General features: G+C 43.2%; 1 protein-coding gene across 1 annotated transcript in view; it reads left to right on the top strand.

The window, feature by feature from the left end:
- LOC134436676 (fibrocystin-L-like) overlaps window positions 1-20,126 on the top strand; it is a 94,450-nt gene that overhangs the window by 63,934 nt on the left and 10,390 nt on the right. Inside the window, exons 54-71 of the mRNA XM_063185988.1 lie at window positions 1,034-1,220; window positions 1,845-2,036; window positions 2,672-2,823; window positions 3,175-3,334; window positions 4,185-4,279; window positions 4,654-4,748; window positions 5,230-5,318; window positions 6,100-6,254; window positions 6,634-6,882; window positions 8,983-9,112; window positions 9,534-9,707; window positions 10,189-10,292; window positions 10,679-10,805; window positions 16,071-16,192; window positions 16,421-16,511; window positions 16,811-16,959; window positions 18,891-19,013; window positions 19,557-19,668. Of these exons, the coding sequence (XP_063042058.1) occupies window positions 1,034-1,220; window positions 1,845-2,036; window positions 2,672-2,823; window positions 3,175-3,334; window positions 4,185-4,279; window positions 4,654-4,748; window positions 5,230-5,318; window positions 6,100-6,254; window positions 6,634-6,882; window positions 8,983-9,112; window positions 9,534-9,707; window positions 10,189-10,292; window positions 10,679-10,805; window positions 16,071-16,192; window positions 16,421-16,511; window positions 16,811-16,959; window positions 18,891-19,013; window positions 19,557-19,668 (2,506 nt within the window). The remainder of the gene's footprint in view (window positions 1-1,033; window positions 1,221-1,844; window positions 2,037-2,671; window positions 2,824-3,174; window positions 3,335-4,184; window positions 4,280-4,653; window positions 4,749-5,229; window positions 5,319-6,099; window positions 6,255-6,633; window positions 6,883-8,982; window positions 9,113-9,533; window positions 9,708-10,188; window positions 10,293-10,678; window positions 10,806-16,070; window positions 16,193-16,420; window positions 16,512-16,810; window positions 16,960-18,890; window positions 19,014-19,556; window positions 19,669-20,126) is intronic.

The following is a 20,126-nucleotide window of genomic DNA, read 5'->3' as shown; positions in this document are numbered from 1 at the left end:
ATTTACTATTAATCAGACATTATTTCAATCATTATTCCGTCATTACTCATGTAAGCTTATTGTTAAGTGTTACCCACTATGTACACTGTCCAAAATCTGTAGTACTACCCACAGCAAATGTGCTCCCTAGTAAATGCCCAATAACTTATGTACAAAATGATAACATGCTGAAAAGGTGTCCCCCAAATAGCCATTTCCTCTTGTGCTCTTGTTATTCACTTTTTTTTAACTCACTATAGTATACTTTGTGGCAGTGTTAATTTCGTCAACCATGACTATGACTAAAATATTTCGTCAATGCCCTTTTTTGATTTTCGTCATTTTGACTAAGACTAAGACTAAATTGGGAAGGCAATGACTAAAATATGACTAAGACTAAAATTGATTTTCGTCATTGTGACTAAGACTAAGACTAAATTTTAAAAAGCTGACGAAATTAACACTGTATTAAATAAAATAGAGAAAAAGAGAACCAGTGTGTGAAGAAGTTTTATTCTATACAGTGTGATATATGTTAAAAAGAGAAGCAGTGTGCGGAGAAGGTTTATTCTGTACAGTCAATGATATATGTTAAAAGTGTGTGGAGAAGTTCTGTTATGTACAGTGTTGACTAAAATGACTAAAATGACGAAAATGACTAAAAATTGACTAAGACTAAAATTGATTTTCGTCATTTAGACTAAGACTAAGACTAAATTGGGAAGGCAATGACTTAAATATGACTAAGACTAAAATTGATTTTCGTCATTGTGACTAAGACTACGACTAAATTTTAAAAAGCTGACAAAATTAACACTGCTTTGTGGTAAATATATTACTATTATACCGTATATATGGTACATGTTGCATTGTAAGGTGAGATACTGAACTCATTGCACATGTGTACTGTATACTAGGGACAATAATGTGCATTGTATTGTGTTGTATTGTATTGTACTGTTCTAAATTATATTCAATTCTACTCTTCTCTATTCTATTCTATTCTATTCTATTCTATTCTACTGTACCCTTTTCTGTTGTATTCTATTTTAAGTTCATGAACTACGATCGGCCGAGCTGCACAGCGATTGGAGTGGCAGCCATAGACGGGACATGCAGTGAGCTGTGCGGAGGCTGGGGGGCGCGCTTCTCTGGGATCCAGTACTACAACTCCCCCAACAAGGCCGGCTTCCGCTGGGAACACGAGGTCAACCTCTTGGACATGGACGGCACTCTCACAGGTGCAGTCCGCTGACTGAGTCCATACAAATCAATATAGATAAAATATCAAAATATAAAACAACTATATTGTTAATTTCCTTACATGTTGTATACATACAAAGGGATCAAAAGTTTCTTTTATGTTTTTTATACTATTATATTATTTATATTTATTTTTTTTGCCTTTATTGAGGATAGGTCAGTAGAGATGATGGCAGGCAGAGAGTGATGAGAGAGAGAGAGAGATGGGGTAGGGTTGGGAAATGACTCAGGCCAGACCTGAACCTGGGTCATTTAGGGTCACCCAGTCCCTATTTCCACAGTCTCATCCCAACTTGTCAGTTTCTTACTACCATTGATCAAGCTGCAATTTTTGTCGTTGGGCCTGCCATGTCGCATGTTAACAGGGCCGCCTAAACCTAGACCTTTCCCTAACCCTAACAGTCAGTGAATTTATGCTGCCACAAGGGGGGCACCTGCGAGCCGCATGTCACTTTTTAACTCCAAGGTCATACCGTAGACATCAAAAATTGACGGTAGTCAGAAATTGATGAGTTAGGATGATGCACTGTAGCTATTTCCAATGCCTGTTCCTAACGTCTATTAGTACGGCTTATGACCTATACAATTTGTGTTGCATCCAGGCACGGCGGGCAGTGTGGTGGTTCCGGCGAGCGGCCTGCTGGACCCGTCTCGGTGCGTGTCTGCTTCCGAGTGGAGCGTGGGCTTCCCCGGGGTCGTCTGCCAGCCCGGCATCACCTTCCACCGGCTGTCATTCAACAAGCCCACCCCCACCTCCCTGGAGGGAAACCCCGCAGTCTTCTCCAACAGCTTTGGTGGGTTTGGTAGATGTGTATATTGTACATATAATACGGTCACACACATACTGCATATGCATACATGTAATGCATACATGCACCTGCACACAGATGCATACACACAGATGCACGCACATACACCCTGCAGTCTTCTCCAACAGATTTGGTGAGTGAAATAAATCAGAGACTTTCTAGGTAATTCAGTGTGTGGTTCCAACATATTGCCATAAGAGCAAAAGCGGTTCACGTCAGTTGCTGCCTTTTAGACCAGTGGTTCTTTACCTTTTAATCTTAAAGTACCTGTGGCCAAGAGAAGCCGCGCACCCCCAACCCAAACTTCTATACGTATATACGCACTAAAAAATAATTTAAAGGGCAACTCCTGCCAATTTCAATGTTCAATTGCTCACGCTACTCTTGACTTGTCAGTACCTGGTGACGCCGCATTTTTTGGCTCAGCCCTTTCTGAGATATGAGCTATTCTAATGGGGACAACTTTTGTTTTCATTTAAAAAAAAAACATTTTTATTTATTCCCAAAAACTTCCCAAAATGTTATGCAACATCAGCAGACAGCTAGCAAACAGCGATACCTTTTGGGAAAATATTTGGAGTAGGCCTATGCTCACGCATATCTACTCCTGCCCCCTACAGGCGCAAGTACGGTACTGCACATGAAGAAGCGGATGACCCACCCCAAGGGCTGGATGATCATGTTGGCATCAGGACAGACCTACAGGTGGCACTTTGATGGCGGTGCCCAGCTCACCAACATCTCCTATGACTCTGTCTTCTACGGCTTTAAGGTACGTGGTGAAATATTAAATAAATAGCCAAGCCATGGACCGTGCATGTATGTTGCGTGCTTTACATGTACTGTGTTGGAAGATTTCTCATTTTTACGAATGTATTTTATAAACTATATTCATGTGTTTTATTTTTTTCGTGTAAGTAAGAAAGAAAGAAAGAAAGAAAGAAATAAAGAAAGGAGGAAGTTAGAAGAAGTACCACATTCAGAAATTATGTCTTCTTTCACTTACATATTCTCCTCCTTGCCTGCACACCCTCCACCATCTCTCTCTCTCTCTCTCTCTCTCTCTCTCTCTCTCTCTCTCTCTCTCTCTCTCTCTCTCTCTCTCTCTCTCTCTCTCCTATAGCCTGATGAGTACATCATCATCAACCACAACCTTACCCAGTCTCCAGACAGTATCTATGTGATGGATAAGCGTAACGCCTCTGCTGCTCCTCTGAGCCACGCTGCCAATGTCAATGGAGACTGGTACCTGGACAAGGCCACCAACAACCTCTACTACATCAGTGAGTTATACATGATGATAATAATAATAATAATAATAATAATAATAATAATAATGATAATGATAATGATAACAACAGCAACAACATTATTATTAACAAAACAACTTAATTTGTATAGCACAATTCATACAAACATACATCTGAATGTAGCCGTTCGATACTAGACACAATTTGGCAAGTTGTAATAATATGTATTAGATTCAGATTCAAGATTCAAGAGTTTATTGTAATTGTCAAAAAAGGCAACGAAATTGTTTTTGGAGTACAATACTCAGTTGCAGCAGGTTTCAAATAAAGTGCACAAGAGGTTCAAGGTGTGCCAGGTAGCTCGGGCAGTCCTAAACATCAACTCGAAGCTCTACTTACAGCATCAGTGGTTGTACATGAGTTACTGCCTTAGCTCTCTACTGCCACCTTCTGTATTCTCTGTTTCATTACATTACATTTAGTGGACACTTCTATCCAAAGATACTTACAAAGAGGATAATAGGTCTGTCAAGCTGTGTGTAACCCAGAAACGGCCAAAGCTAGGTTGAGGTCGTTGAAGAAGTTTCGCCATGAATTACAATCACATGTAACTAACTAAATAAAAATGAAATAACTGTGGTATTAAAGCCTCTCTCCTATTGTGCTTCTCTCTCTCTCTCTCTCTCTCTCTCCTTCTCTCTCTCTCTCTCTCTCTCTCTCTCTCTCTCTCTCTCTGCTTCTCTGTGTGCTCCTGTCTTCTCCTCTCTCTCCTCCTTCTCTGCGTGCTCCTGTCTCCTCCTCTCTCTCTCCTTCTCTGCGTGCTGCTGTCTCCTCCTCTCTCTCCTCCTCTTCGTGTTCCTCTCTCCTCCTCTGTTGTCTTTAGTCTCTGGTAAGAACACCCACAGTTCTCGGCGTCGGCGTGCTGCTGCCAGCTCCAGTGTGGACCCTGAGGGCTTGGACAGGAAGGTGGACTTCCAGGTAAGGTGGCCGACAATTCATCCATTCATTCGTCATCAATCAGTTTTTCTGTTGAATCAGTCTTTAGACTGTATGTATAGTGTTATCACTCCACAATGGTAATGTCTTCAAGTTATGTCTATTGAATGCAATGTATATACAGTATGTATTAGGGCTGTAACGATACACTCAACTCACCATTCGGTTTGTATCACGATTCATGACCTACGGTTCGATACACCCTTCGATTTTACATTTGCCAACATTATAATCTTTATGAATAAAAACTATGATAGTTCAAAGGTAGAAGGTTACAAGAGGCTATTGTTACAGCCCTAGTGTGTATGCATGTGTACAGTGTCTGTATATAATATAATTTGCATCCCTACTTCCAGGTCTTCAACTGTTTCTTCGCTAACTGCATTCCCCCGACCCCGGCCCCACCTGCCACACTGCCCCCCCTGCCCACACGCAGACCTGATAACTTCATGTGAGTCTAATACACGCGCACGCGCACACACACACACACACACACACACACACACACACCATCCATTCCTGCCCCCCCTGCCCACACGCAGACCTGATAACTTCATGTGAGTCTCATACGCAGATAAACATGCACACACACACACACACACAGGCACGCAGGCGCGCGCGCACGCACACACACACACACACACACACACACACACACACACACACACACACACACACACACACACACACACACACACACACACACACACACACACACACACACACACACACACTCACCACCCTTTTCCTCCGCCCTCATGCATTCATCCCTTCATATCAGTCTCCCAGACACACACTTAGGTACATCCACAAACACACACACACCAATTCATTCCCACAACCTCAGTAAGGTCCGCTATTTGAATACCCTTTTTAATGTACAGTATATGAAATTTTGATTGGTCTTTGATTTGTGTTGATGTCCACCACAGCAAATGGTCCAACAACTCGTTCTGGCTCCACTCCGCTGAGAACAACAACACTGTTCCCAAAGAAGGCTCAGACGTGGTCATTCCCATCGGTAAGATAACATCCATTCTCTTTTTTTTTTAAGTATGATTTGGGGGCTTTTTGTGCCTTTATTATGACAGGATAGTATGAGAGATGACAGGAAATGAGCTGGAGAGAGATATGGGGTAGGACTGGGAAATTACCCCGGCTGTACTCGAACCGGGGTCCCCATGGGTGGAAATGCAAGCCCAAATGTGGGGGGCTTAGCGCACTGCCCCACAGCGCCCCCCGTAACATCCATTCTCATCAACATACAGCATAATCATAATCAGCATACTGTGTATACTGTATACCTACCTGTCTGTTCATTTCCCTCCGTAACTTGATTTGCTCTCATTCAACCTCTATAACCTACTGCAGTGTTTCCCAACCTTTTTTGTCTTGCGTACCCCCTAAGCCTTTTTGTCATTCCATGAGTACCCCCTAATTCATGCTCTATATCCCAAAGTGACTATGCTCCATACAATATTTCATTTTTCCAAGTACCCCCTGCAGTGTGCTCACGTACCCCTAGTGGTACACGTACCCCTGGTTGGGAAACACTGACCTACTGTATGTGCTTGCTGTATTTCTCATCCAAGCCATTGGATGGCGCTAGATGGCGGCCCTCCCCCTACCTCTCTCTCCTAACTTCTGTTTTGCTCATAATATCTAACAAAAGCACAGTTCAAAGGTCTTTTTCTCATTTGCGGGGCGTCAGGGAAGTACGAAGGAGAATATGGGAGGTTAGATATTTAATTTGACCCCCAAATCTCTCCCTAACAACATGCATGCATGTCTTTCCCCTCCAGGCCAGTGGGTGGTGCTAGATGGCAGCACTCCTGCTCTGAACAGGCTGACGGTGCAGGGTGTGCTGGAGGTGCCTAACGACATGAACTCCAACTCCTCCCGCTCGACGCGCTCCACCGACCCCGTCGTACTCGACGCTACCTACATCTCCATTCAGGTGAACCCCCACGTAACACCTTCGTTCTGAACAATACACATGCATTTTCCATGAGTTACCTTTATCAACATAAAAGACTATTATTCTCAATTTACAGTATATCATGACGAACTGATATTGATTTGTTTAATCAATTAATCAGCAAAAATAGTCTTTACACAGATTTTAACTGTCATTGATGTCTGGGATCTGGTGCCTGCAGGGTGTAATGTCATGTCATATAATGTAATGCAATGTAATTCAATATAACCTGCTGCCTGCATGGTAATGTAATGTAATATAATGTAATTAATGTAATGTAATGTAGTGTAAGCTGATGCCTGCAGGGTGAGTAATGTAATGTAATGTAATGTAATGCCATGTAACCTGTTGCCTGCAGGGTGGGCGTGTGATTGCGGGCTGGGCTGACGAGCCCTACGAGGGGGAGCTCCACATCGTGCTGAGGGGGACCCACTACACCCCCAACTGGCTGCTCCCCAACGGCCCCAACCAGGGCTCCAAGGTGCTGGGCGTCTTCGGCAGCCTGGACCTGTACGGCAAGCCCCACAACGTCTACCACACCAAGCTGGCCAGCACCGCCTCCGCCGGCTCCAACACGCTCACGCTCAGCAAGGCCGTGGACTGGCAGGTAAGGGGTTAACTACCTAATGAGTTACATTACACTTAACTGTCCAACACTCTCACGCTCAGCAACTGGCACTGGACTGGCAGGTAAGGGGTTAACTAATGAGTTACATTACACTTAGCTTTCCAACACTCTCTCGCTCAGCACGGCTGTGGACTGGCAGGTACGTAAGGGGTTAACTACCTAATGAGTTACATTACACTCTCACGCTCAGCAAGGCCGTGGACTGGCAGGTACGTAAGGGGTTAACTAATGAGTTACATTACACTTAGCTGTCCGCCGGGTCCAACACTCTCACGCTCAGCAACTGGCACTGGACTGGCAGGTAAGGGGTTAACTCTCACGCTCAGCAAGGCCGTGGACTGGCAGGTAAGGGGTTAACTACCTAATGAGTTACATTACACTTAACTGTCCAACACTCTCACGCTCAGCAAGGCCGTGGACTGGCAGGTAAGGGGTTAACTAATGAGTAATATGGTCATGTACAGTATATCACGAAAGTGAATACACCCCTCACAGTTTTGCAGATTTTTGAGTATATCTTTTCATAGGAAAGCATTACAGAAATGTCACTTTGACACAATGATTAGTGACCTTTTAACAACATATTGAACAGCTTAAATTCCTTGTTCACTCAGAACAAAAAAACAAAATATAGCCATTAATGTTGGAATATGTACTCACAAAAGTGAGTACACCCGAGATGAAAATCCGGTAGAGAAGGGGCTGTGTTTGCTCGAATCGTCTCGAAATGAATAGGGATGACAAGGGAGGTCATCAGTGTACGTTTCAACCTTTCTTTGACTTGAACTTTTAAATTTTGAGTCTGCATCTGGCTTAAATAATTTGGTGTGAGATTTGAATGCAATCCTATTGAGAATATCATGATCTGCTTCAGTAGTCACAGTGCATGTTGACATGCATGTTTCTTTTAGGTGTATTTCAGATTGCCAATGTTGACAGCATTCATGCATCCCCAAACCATGTCAGTCCCTCTACCATGCTTGGCTTATGAGAGGATACACCTTTTTTGTACAACTCACTTGTTTACCACCACACATGCTTGACACCATCTAAAGCAAATTTGTTTATCTTGGTCTCTTCAGATCACACAACATGGTTCCAGTGATCCATATCCTTGGTCTGTTCATCTCTCTTGAGACCAAGATAAACAAATTTGCTTTAGATGGTGTCAAGCATGTGTGGTGGTAAACAAGTGAGTTGTACAAAAAAGGTGTATCCTCTCATAAGCCAAGCATGGTAGTGGGACTGACATGGTTTGGGGATGCATGAATGCTGTCAACATTGGCAATCTGAAATACACCTAAAAGAAACATACATGTCAACATGCACTGTGACTACTGAAGCAGATCATGATATTCTCCATAGGATTGCATTCAAATCTCACACCAATCTATTTAAGCCAGATGCAGACTCAAAATGTAAAAGTTCAATGCAAAGAAAGGTTGAAACGCATACTGATGACCTTCCTTGTCATCCCTTTTCATTTCGTTTCATTTCGAGACGATTCGAGCCAACATAGCCCCTTCTCTACTGGATTTTAATCTGGGGTGTACTCACTTTTGTGAGTACATGTTCAAACATTAATGGCTGTATTTTGTTTTTTTCTGAGTGAACAAAAAAATTAAGTGGTTAAATATGTTGTTAAAAGGTCACTAATCATTGTGTCAAAGTTACATTTCTGTAATGCTTTCCTATGAAAAGATATACTCAAACATCTGCAAAACTGTGAGGGGTGTATTCACTTTCGTGATATACTGTATGTTACATTACACTGAACTGTTCGCAGTCTGCTGGCAGAAATGGCCACTTGTAACTTTTGTCTGAGAAGCGAGAAAAAACGTAAAAAACAAAACACTTTTAAAAAGTTCTGCAGGAGACATATTTACATTTGCATCGACTGCTCGTACTGGAAAACATTTGGAAAACAATTTATTCTATCAGTGTAGCCGTAGATTTTGAAACAGACATGTCGGCGGGCACCACGCAAGCTCACAAAAACTACAGAGAGTCACTTTAATATTTGATGCCACATAATTGTTCTCTATGTCAGGTTAAATGTTTGTCTTCCTTGCGTCTCAGGTGGGTGATGAGGTGTTGATCTCCACCACCAGCTATGACGCCTGGCAGACGGAGAAGAGGACCATCGCCGCCGTCTCTGATGACATGACAACGCTCACACTCAACCAGCCGCTCACACACACTCATCTCGGTCAGTCACCCAGAAAGTATGGTACAATATTGAACAGCATTGTACAGTATTTAATTCTGAATTATTATTTTGGAATTAAAAACACCACGTAAACCTGGACAATATTCACTTAAACCCATTCATATGTACGAGGCCAGGGGCATCCACAACAGTTTACCCAAAGGACCAATTTGCGGACATAACGTCATACTCTGTAATCAAGGCCTTCGTGCCACTAATGCAGGGATGCATTTCTGGAAACCGTAGTTGTTAGCAGTTAGCAACTTTGCTAGTTGCCAATGGGAAGTTGCATTGCAACCAAAAAAGTAGCTAACATAGTTAGCAACTACGCTTTCCAGAGATGCACCCCAGAGGTGTCAAACGAGACATTAAAAACGTATTATGTAAAGGTGTCCAATGTTGTGTGTTTGTGTGTTGTCAGCGGGGACCTATAGCGTGGCCGGCTCCTCCAAGAGCTACACGCTAGCGGCCGACGTCGGCCTGCTGACCAGGAACATCAAGATCATAGGCCACGCCCACGCAGAACTCATGAGCCAATCGTTTGGCGCTCGCGTGGTGGTCGGAACGTTCTCAGACAAGGGAATCGACTACAGAGGTAAGTACACTGAATGATGTTGTGTAAATCTTACAGAGACTGAGACGGACAATTATATCTGTAATGTAGTCTGTTTATGTTTGTGTGTGAGAGAGGGAAAAAGGATTTGTGACAAAAACATTATTATATGCAGTACAATAATTCAAAATGCAGTATGCCACATGTACATGTGTTTTTGCTGATTAAACAGGGAATCCTGACTCCCAACCTGAGCATACAAAATAAAGACCACTGTGGCCATAAAACAGCCTTGATGAACTGAATTTATCTCTCCTCCTCCCCTTCTTTCCTCCTCTCTTTCCTCCTCTCCTCTCCTCTCCTCTCCTCTCCTCTCCTCTCCTCTCCTCTCCTCTCCTCTCCTCTCCTCCTCCCCTTCTTTCCTCCTCTCTTTCCTCCTCTCCTCTCCTCTCCTCTCCTCCCCTCTCCTCTTCTTTCCTCCTCTCTTTCCTACTCTCCTCTCCTCTCCTCTCCTCCTCCTCAGGCAAAGCCCAGCTGAGGAATGTGGAGTTCTACCACTCAGGGCAGGAGGGCTGGTCCGACGCCAGCGACCCACGCTACTCTGTGGCCTTTATCAACCTGGGACAGGTGAGAGAGAGAGAGAGTGTGTGTGTGTGTGTGTGTGTGTGTGTGTGTGTGTGTGTGTGTGTGTGTGTGTGTGTGTGTGTGTGTGTGTGTGTGTGTGTGTGTGTGTGTGTGTGTGTGTGTGACGCCAGCAACCCACGCTACTCTGTGGCCTTCATCAATCTGGGACAGGTGAGAGAGAGAGAGAGTGTGTGTGTGTGTGTCTTTTCCTGGTTCTTGTTGGTGCTCAACATGGCCTGACTACCCGATCTGTGCTGCTCCCATGATCTGATGATGCTGCAGGAAAAGGAACTGATCAGCACCATACATATGACACTGAAATGCATGACTGTGAAGCAAAACTGAATACAGTATATAAAATATTAACATGTGTGCACGTGTGTCTGCAGGTGGATGATATGGAGTCGTACGTGCAGGGATGTAGTTTCCATGACGGCTTCTCTCCTGCCATCGGCATCGTTGGCACTGACACACTCGCTGTAGACGACAACGTCATCCACCACACTGTTGGAGAAGGTAGGACACTTAAACTCTATATTTTAGAGCACAATTAAAACATTACCAGCTAATCAGAACATTTGAGAAGATACAACTGTTGAGAAAGCAATTAACCCATTGTGTTCTGGAAGGACATATACGCTGCATTCATTTTCTTGAGATTTTAGCTGTTTTATTAAAAATGTGGGTAAGTAAGAGCAGAAAAACATATTCTAGTGCAAAATGAAGGTTCTAGCTTTTAAATGCAACTTATTTGATGTTTTTGTGTACTTCAGAGGCTGAGATATTTAGGTTTTAATAGGGAGAAGGCACCTTTTCCCAAAAAGGGGTTAGGCTAAAATGGGAGCAACCGCTATTCCGACATACCGCTATTCCGACAACCCGCTGTCCCGACATGTCGCTATTCCGACTGCCGTTATTCCGACACTTTTTATCCCCACGCATCATTGCTTCATACTGACATTCACACGGACTATTTTTTATATTGCAGCAGGGAATATGCATGAGTCTTGACACCAACAAGGCGATTGCACTGGAGAGGGCACACATAGGCCTACTCAACTTAAATTTCACTAGCATTGGGCCAGTTGGCAGGTGTTGAAGAGCCAACTGCTTGTATGCACGGACGAACGAACGAACTGAAAGAAAAAAAGCAGCCAGCCAACGTGCTGCACGCATCTACATATATAGCCAAGTTATCGACTGAAAACATTTTATCAGCAAACCCGAAGAGGATTTCCCCTACTCAAATTGGGTAACGATGTGATGACTATAATGGCTGTGCAGTACGGTAACAACGATTCTGAGATTTGAACTGTATTGCGTTGTTTTCCTGCGCTTTCAAGGGAATTTACACCTTCCCTATAGGCTATGTGGGAGTGTGCGATACATCCACTAGCCATTTTGGCCGGTGATGGAAAAAAGCGATAAAGCCCTGCATGCACTTTTATTGGGACTTCTCATGAGCATATCGTTCTCTGAAATGTTTAATTTGACCCTCGACTGTAGCCTAGCCTACTTGGAGATCCACCACCATTTTTCAGCAGAGGTAAAAGTGAAAGTGATTCGATGCTGCGATGCTGCGCATGTCATCGCATTGGGTCCCAGGCTTGACTTCGCAACTGGGCATGAAACGGTTTTGCAAGCGCAATGCCCTTTGTGTTTACTTATAAAGTAAAAATAAAAACCTTGAATTGTTTCTCGACATCAGCCAGCGTGAGTCAAGTGATAGGGAAGCAACTCGATTGGGGAGAACGCCGTGGGTGACGAGAGCGCAAGTGTAAGAGGTGAAATTTAAACCACGGGTTCTATTGGACACTTAGTGACACGATTCAGGAAAGACAGACAAAGGGAGTGACGGTTATGGTAGTTTATTTCTCACAATTCATGATTTAAAATACAACATTGAAAATATAAATAAAATACAAAAGTGTGTCAACCAACAGCGGTATAAAGTGCTGTGTGTGTTTTGCATAAATTAATCACAATCTGGAGTTACCAGAGGACCGTACAAAAGTTAAGTTAGGTTAAGTTAAGTTTCACAAGTCACACCACTGCAATCTATAAATACTGTAGGGAAAATCACAACAATCCATAGTCATTTCATCTCATCAGTGCCCGAAAGGCAACCACGGCAAACTATAATAACTGACACTCATTAATGCCCGAAAACACGTTGCACACTGGGCCACACCAATTACAGTAGGATTCACTACACCATAAAGTAGACCTAACTGTTGTACAGTCCTCCTATGTAGCCTACTCAGCGGAGGTGCCCAAATGCCACCACTACACAGTACCGCTGAGTCACACGCGCATGCAGTCACACACACACACACACACACACACACACACACACACACACACACACACACACACACACACACACACACACACACACACATGCACACAGTTCAACAGCGGGGGAGAAATAATCAATCCCCCGAAAATGCAACAATCCAAATTCCCGTGCTGCTGCTGGCCTGTCAGCCACTGCTGCCGGACGTGGGCTCTTCAATTACTTATTGCAGCTATAACACGCGCAATACCCAAATGCAACTTACAGTTCCCAAAGCGACCGGCCGCAGTCTTAATCTTGGGTAGGTCTGCAACGCGAGGATTTGTCTGGCTGCTATTGCCATTAATATGTGTCAATAAAGAATTGTTAGGTATTTGAGTCTGTTTATCTTCCACTCAGCAGAGTAGCCTAACACAAGTGCGTTCAGTTGAATGGTACGTGGAAGTTAGCGCTGGTGAGTGTGTAAGGCGGGCCTGGGATCATGGCACGGCTACACACGCGCACGCAGCGTAATTGCCAACATCGGTAGAAAACCATGTGTAACACAAGGCTGATTGAGTTCTCTCTCTCTATTGCAAGCGCATAATAGCCTACATAATAAGTAATATTACAGCAGAAGGGGGTGTCATTTTACAGGTAGGCTAAACCGACTGTTCACGCATCACAAATGAACCGATATGGGCTATGTCCCATGCATGCACGTCAGACTGTGGCAGAAAGTCATCCATTCAATTTACAAAGTTCTGTAGTTATGCGCCCAAGTTGGTGCTTTTTGTATAAGAAAGTCTCAGGATTTAAGTCTCATTATTTAAAAAAACATGTTAATTATTTAAATTTAAATTTAAAATATGTCACAGGTGGGAGGTGCGCGTTTGCAAGCGGCACCCCCTCTTATTACCAACTCCCCCGAGGAACGTTGTACACACCAGAAAACACCAAGACACCAAAGTCATTTCATTCAAATATTTATTTTCCATTTGAGAACATAGTCCTGTGTGCATGTGTGTGTGTTTGAATAGAACCAGTCCATTCACGCTCTGTCGTCTGTCCAGTGAGACACCGCGAGTCGGCTGTGCCAGCTGCAGCGATAGAGCGAGAGAGAGCGCGAGAGGGTGAGAGAGAGCTGAAGGCGGCATGCACCGCGGGTAGGGGGCTTGCTTTTAGTGAAGGCTATGGCGGCCAGGCGTGGGCACTTAACTCTTCGTTTGTGAGCGTCCTCATCCACCAACTTCCCAACGATGCAGCCGTGCGTCTCGCTCGCTCTCCGGTGTGTCACCGTCCAGCACCTGCACATAAAAAACCCACACCCATCCTATTGGCCCAACTACCTTCCTCCCTTCTCTCGCTGGCACCTGAAATCAATGTAATCAGTGAGTGCGTGAGTTCTCAATTTGTCACCCCGTGACAAATAAATCCACTGCACCTTCCTTCAGCCCTGAAAGGCCGCTGAGAGTTGGGTTCTCTCCGTGGAACCGGCGGTGGATGAACAAGTCATTTCAATGAGATGGATTGAGTGTAGGCTATGGCATGTGCAAAACGGGGAATTAGAGGCGGGACCGACTTCAGATTAATAGGCCTATTGTAGCCTAAATTTATGTCTGGATTGGTAAAACTTGCCTTTTGGAATTTCTCAGAGTTTGCTTTTGTTTTGCCTCGGTTTGGACACGACAACGGCTCTTCTCTCTGGAACTTCAAAATAAGGACAAGGGTTGTGTGCTCCATCATGTCGCTGGATGTTTTGGTGGACCTTACATTGTTGCGATATAATTCGATTGAGTAACTTGGAATGTAGGCAACAAAGTTTATCTCTTCAAAGCAGTAACGTGGGAAAGTGTCTCACATCGCTGATTTCAGCACCACACCCGCGTGGATAGCTCATTTAGATTTAAGAGCCTTATATGGACATGGAGGGAAACGTCGGCTGCCCTGATGACAGCGCTACACAGTAGAGTGGCAGCATTCTCAGAATGATTCAATATAGGCCTATAGGCTACTTAAAAAAAAAATGTCGGAATAGCGGCATGTAGGAATAGCGGCGGACGGTGGAAAACGTGTCGGTATTCCGACAATAGACATTAACGTCGGAATAGCGGCATGTCGGAATAGCGCCACGTAACCAGGCTAAAATGGGTTAAGGACCTTCTTGAAAGCTCAGTTCAGCTCAGTCAAGTCAGGTCACTTACACTAGACATAGGCCTACAAGGTAATTAAAATTGTTGTCACTGTCCCATGCGTAGCAAAGACAGGACAGGGGTGCATCTTCCGAAGCCATAGTTGCTAACTGTGTTAGCTACTTTGTTGTTTATATTGCAAGTTCCATTAGCAACTACTCACGTTGGTAACTGGTTAACAACTATGCTTTTGAAAAACGCACCTCAGGACAGGACAGGACAAACATTACATTACATTACATTGGCATTTAGCAGACACCTTTGGCCAAAGCGACTTACAAGGAAACAAACGTGCTGGTTAAACACATAGCAACATGAGCTAAGCCATTGTATCCGGTTTCATCATATTAGAACAGCTGAAAAGGTTGTTAACCAAGGCAGTAACAGGGTTTTAGTCAGAAAAACATCCTATTACTGGTACACAGGATTGAAAGAGCCAAATAAAACCACAGAAGCAGGTGTCTAATGTCTGTAGTAAAATGTCAGATGTCTGTTTCTAACAAGTCAGACATCTGTCATTTTACAGCAGACATCTGACATTTCACAATTCAGGTGTTTTTTGTGAATTATCTGATGCCGTTTGTGAATGATCTGATTTGGTATCTGAGAGTGGGGTGACTAGAATCTCACCAAAACGTTCTCTGTTGTCAGAGGATTTCTAGAGATATCTGGGCTGACATGTTGGTGATACAAACTAGTTAAAAAACACAAGGTCTGTGGTGACAGGTATCTGAGTATAAGTTGACAGAAACCTCACCAAAAATTGTCTAATCACAAAAGATGTCAGATGTCTGTACTGACATATTGGTGTTCTATTGCAAAATGTTTGATGACTGTGGTGACATCCAAGTGTGAAAGGAATGTGATCAAAGAAGATTTCTATTGTCAGATATTCAGAGGCTGTTGTACTATGTTGGCTGTCTGTGGTAAAATGTGCGATGGTGTCTGTGGTAACATGTTGGTTATCTGTGGTGAAACATTTTGAGTCTGTGGTGACATGCTGATTGTGTGTGGTGATGTCTCTGATGGTGAATGGTAGCATGTTGGTTGTCTGTGGTGACATGTTCATTGTCTGTGGTAAAATGTGTGAAGGTGTTTTGTGGTAACATGTATCCGCGTGTGGTAAAAATGTATGTAGTAAAATTGTGTAACAGTGTCTGAGGTGACATGGTTATTGTCTGTGGTAAAATGTGTGCTGGTGTTTTGTGGTAACAGGTATCCGCGTGTGGTAAAAGTGCTAAAGTGTGTGACAGTGTCTGTGGTGACATGTTGATTGTCTGTGCTAAAGTGTGTGCTGGTGTTTTGTGGTGACAGGTATCCGCGTGTGGGGCGACAGGAATATGATCAGGAGGAACCTGGTTACCCTGACACTGTGGCCTGGCTCCTACCAGGGGAGAGAGGAGACCTTCAACTTCGACTGGACCGCCAGCATAGCGGTCAGTACAGCTGGAAAATCACCACAACTGCACTTTGTACTTCTATTTTATTCAGATTGTTTCATTTTCAATGTTCGATGTTCAGAATTCACTGTTGGTGAATAATGGTTTTCAAACCATCGAGCCCCCTATAACTTCACAAGAATAGTCTCTGAGAAATTCATATCTTTAAAATGACCACATCATAATTTCAGTGGAAATTACAATTGAGTTATTTTCTTCTTTTAGGTGAATGAAGGCACAAACTCGATTCTGATTGGCAACATTGTGGCGGGCTATGAAAGGTCGGGGTACCGCATGGATGGAGAGCCGTGCCCAGGTAAGACCTTTCCCATCACCTGAAATGTCAAGTTTCCTCATGAAGAGGATCTGACACTTTTGAAAGTGCAGGAAAACAATATGTGCAACAATTTCTTTGACATGGTCTACACAAGGGTGTAATGTACAGTAACTGCCGTACATTAATGACACATTATTGATGACAACAGCCTTAGTAATGTTCCATTATATGTACCGTGTTTGTATAGTATATTTTCTACAACACACTGCCTTAATAAATAATGCTGAACTCTGAGACTCTGCCCTGACCGCTACTTCTGTTCCGTGTCACGTGACCAGGTGTGGCCAATCAGGTGGAGTCGTGGCGTGACAACGAGGCCCACGGTGGGCTGTACGGCATCCACATGAATAAGGACGGGCTGCCGGGCTGCACCCTCATCCAGGGCTTCACCGTCTGGAGGAGCTTCGACTTCGGCATCTACGTCCAGGTCAGCACCACCTCTCAGCTCTTACTAGGGCTGACCAAAAAATTAAAATCGTTATTTAACTGTGATCGTACAGGTACGTCCAGGTCAGACTCACCTCTCAGCTCTTACTAGGGCTGACCAAAAAATTAAAATCGTTATTTAATCGTCCAGGTCAGCCTCACCTCTTACAAGGGCTGCATGATTCATACAAATTAATCGAAAATCGCAATTTTGGGTGTGACGATTAAAATATTTTAAATCGTAATTTAATTGTGTCCAGACGCTCAGCCGAGCTGCAGTGCAGTGCAGTTTTACATGGAAAAAAAAAAAAAAAGCATTAAAGGTACACTGTGCAGGAAATGGTCAAAAAAGGTATTGCAACTATGCTGCTCATTGAAACTGGGCAACCTATTGCCAAATGTGATCTTTATATGAAAGTTTACTAACTAATAAACAAATATGTTCTAGTATGGTCCAAGTACAGTCATTTTTGCAGCTAAAAATGGCTATTTTTGGAAATTCAAAATGGCAGACCATGGAGAAGATCCCCCTTTTCATGTATGAAAAGTGCAATTTTTCCAGTCATAATGAATACTTAGAATATGATGGTGGTGGTAAGTATTCATGAAAAAGGTAACATTAGTGAATGGGCAGCATGAATTCTGGAAATAAACAACTAAAAATCTCACACAGTGCACCTTTAAGGACCAGTTCAGTCAATTTCAATATGCTTGACTTGTCAGTACCCGATGATGCAACATTTTTTGGCTAAGCCCTTTCCGAGATATGATGTATTCTAATCAGGGGGCAGCGTTTGTTTACATTTTGTAAAAAAATAACATAGGCCTACTCCAAATATTTTCCCAAAAGGTACAGCTGTTTGCTAGTTGTCTGCTGATGTTGTATAACCTTTCGGATGTTTTTGGGAATAAATAAAAATGTTTTAAAAAAAAAAATGTAAACAAAGCGCTGCCCCCATTACAATGACCAAGATCTCAGAAAAGGCTGAAGAAGAAAAAAAAAAAACTTAGGTACTGACAAGTCCAGAGTAGTGTGAGCATTACAACTGCATGTTTAGACTGAACTGGTCCTTTAACATACTCAAGTTCAAACATCAAAAGTTCAAAAGTGTAACATCAGCAGACATCTTTCAACTAAGCACTAACTTTTGGGATGATATTTAGAGTATGTGTGGACATTTTTTTCAAAATACCAAAATATTATTAGGGCTGTATAAGGGTTATGCCTTTTAGTAGGAGGGTGTGAAGTGGAGCAGGAAATCAGTGGGAGAAAGATTGGAAATGTTTTGCTCGTCATAGGATATGTCATGCTTTATCTGCCTTCATTAAAAGCTTATTTGTCATTATTGATATGGAAGAATTTAGCTGCAGCAAATCACTGAAATATGAAATTGACATCTTAAACCATGTTCTGGCTTATAGATGTACTGTATTTGTAAATATACATAGGTGCTCAGTTTCAAGTGAAATAAGCATCTCTTCTCTTCTTTCCCTCTAGGCCTCCATGAATGTGCAGATTGCTAATAGAAATCTCTTCTTTGACTGTAGGCTTCCATGAATGTGCAGATTGATAATAGAAATCTCTTCTTTCCTCGTAGGCTTCCATGAATGTGCAGATTGCTAATAGAAACATCTTCTTTCCTCGTAGGCTTCCATGAATGTGCAGATTGCTAATAGAAATCTCTTCTTTTCCTCGTAGGCTTCCATAAATGTGCAGATAGCTAATAGATATCTCTTCTTTCCTCGTAGGCTTCCATAAATGTGCAGATTGCTATTACGTGAGATAAGCATGTCCTCTCTCCTCGTAGGCTTCCATGAATGTTCCATGAATGTTTCAAGTGAAATAAGCATGTCTTGTCTCCTCGTAGGCCTCCATGAATGTGCAGATTGCTATTAAGTCAAATAAGCATCTCTTCTCTTCTTTCCTCGTAGGCTTCCATGAATGTGCAGATTGCCAATGTGACCCTGGTGGATAACGGCCAGAGCATCCTGCCCATCGTCTACACCCCTCCCTCTCTGCAGCACCTCTACGCTGATAAAACCATACACATCCAGGTATGCAGCACACACACACACACACACACACACACACACACACACACACACACACACACACACACACACACACACACACACACACACACACACACACACACACACACACACACACACACAATGTACACACTCAGACACACACACACACACACACACACACACACACACACACACACACACACACACACACACACACACACACACACACACACACACACGGTCTACACCCCTCCCTCTCTGCAGCACCTCTACGCTGATAAAACCATACACATCCAGGTATGGAGCGCGCACACACGCACACACACACACACACACACACACACACACACACACACACACACACACACACACACACACACACACACACACACACACACACACACACACACACACACACACACACTATATACAGTCTACATACAAGTATACATGCAAGCACACACAAACACACACACATAATGTCAAAAAAAGCATTGGCTAACAGGTCGGACTACAGTTTTGACAAACCAAGGCTTATGAGTATATGAATATGTGTCTGTCTAGAACGGCCTGCTTGTAGGCACCAGTCCAGACTTCAACTGCTCCGACACGCTGTCCAGCTCTGCCACCTACGTCCGCCTCAGCAGGCAGCACAAAGCTCCTCGACCTCCAATGGGTATGTACAGTATTCAACCAAACTAGCATTGACACACAGAAAAAAATGATATAAGTGATAAGTCATGATAACTTATGTTATTCATTTATTCCCCTATATACACTGCAGTGGTAACAGCATGGCTTAACTTGAAATTTTAAGTTTACCTGCTGCCTCAGACTTCCAAGTTCATTTAAATCTTGATTGTAAGTTGTATGGAGTTATTTGTGTCGTATTAACTCAAAGCTGCAATTGAAAGCTTTATACAACTTACCATACGGATTTCAATTAACTTGGAAGGCAGCTGGTATTTTTAACAGACACATTTACATGGACACTTTTTTGGTTTAACCGATTGAATATAATTGGTTAGATTGTTGCATTTTTTATGTTTCCCGGACTCCACTGTAAAGCTACGTTCACTCACAGACATTCTATTTATTTTACTCGCTGAGTGAGTAACTAGTAGTACAATGTAT

Source organism: Engraulis encrasicolus, chromosome 20 (genome assembly GCF_034702125.1).
Source record: "Engraulis encrasicolus isolate BLACKSEA-1 chromosome 20, IST_EnEncr_1.0, whole genome shotgun sequence".
Lineage (NCBI taxonomy): Eukaryota > Metazoa > Chordata > Actinopteri > Clupeiformes > Engraulidae > Engraulis > Engraulis encrasicolus.
This window is presented reverse-complemented; position numbering and strand designations above follow the sequence as displayed.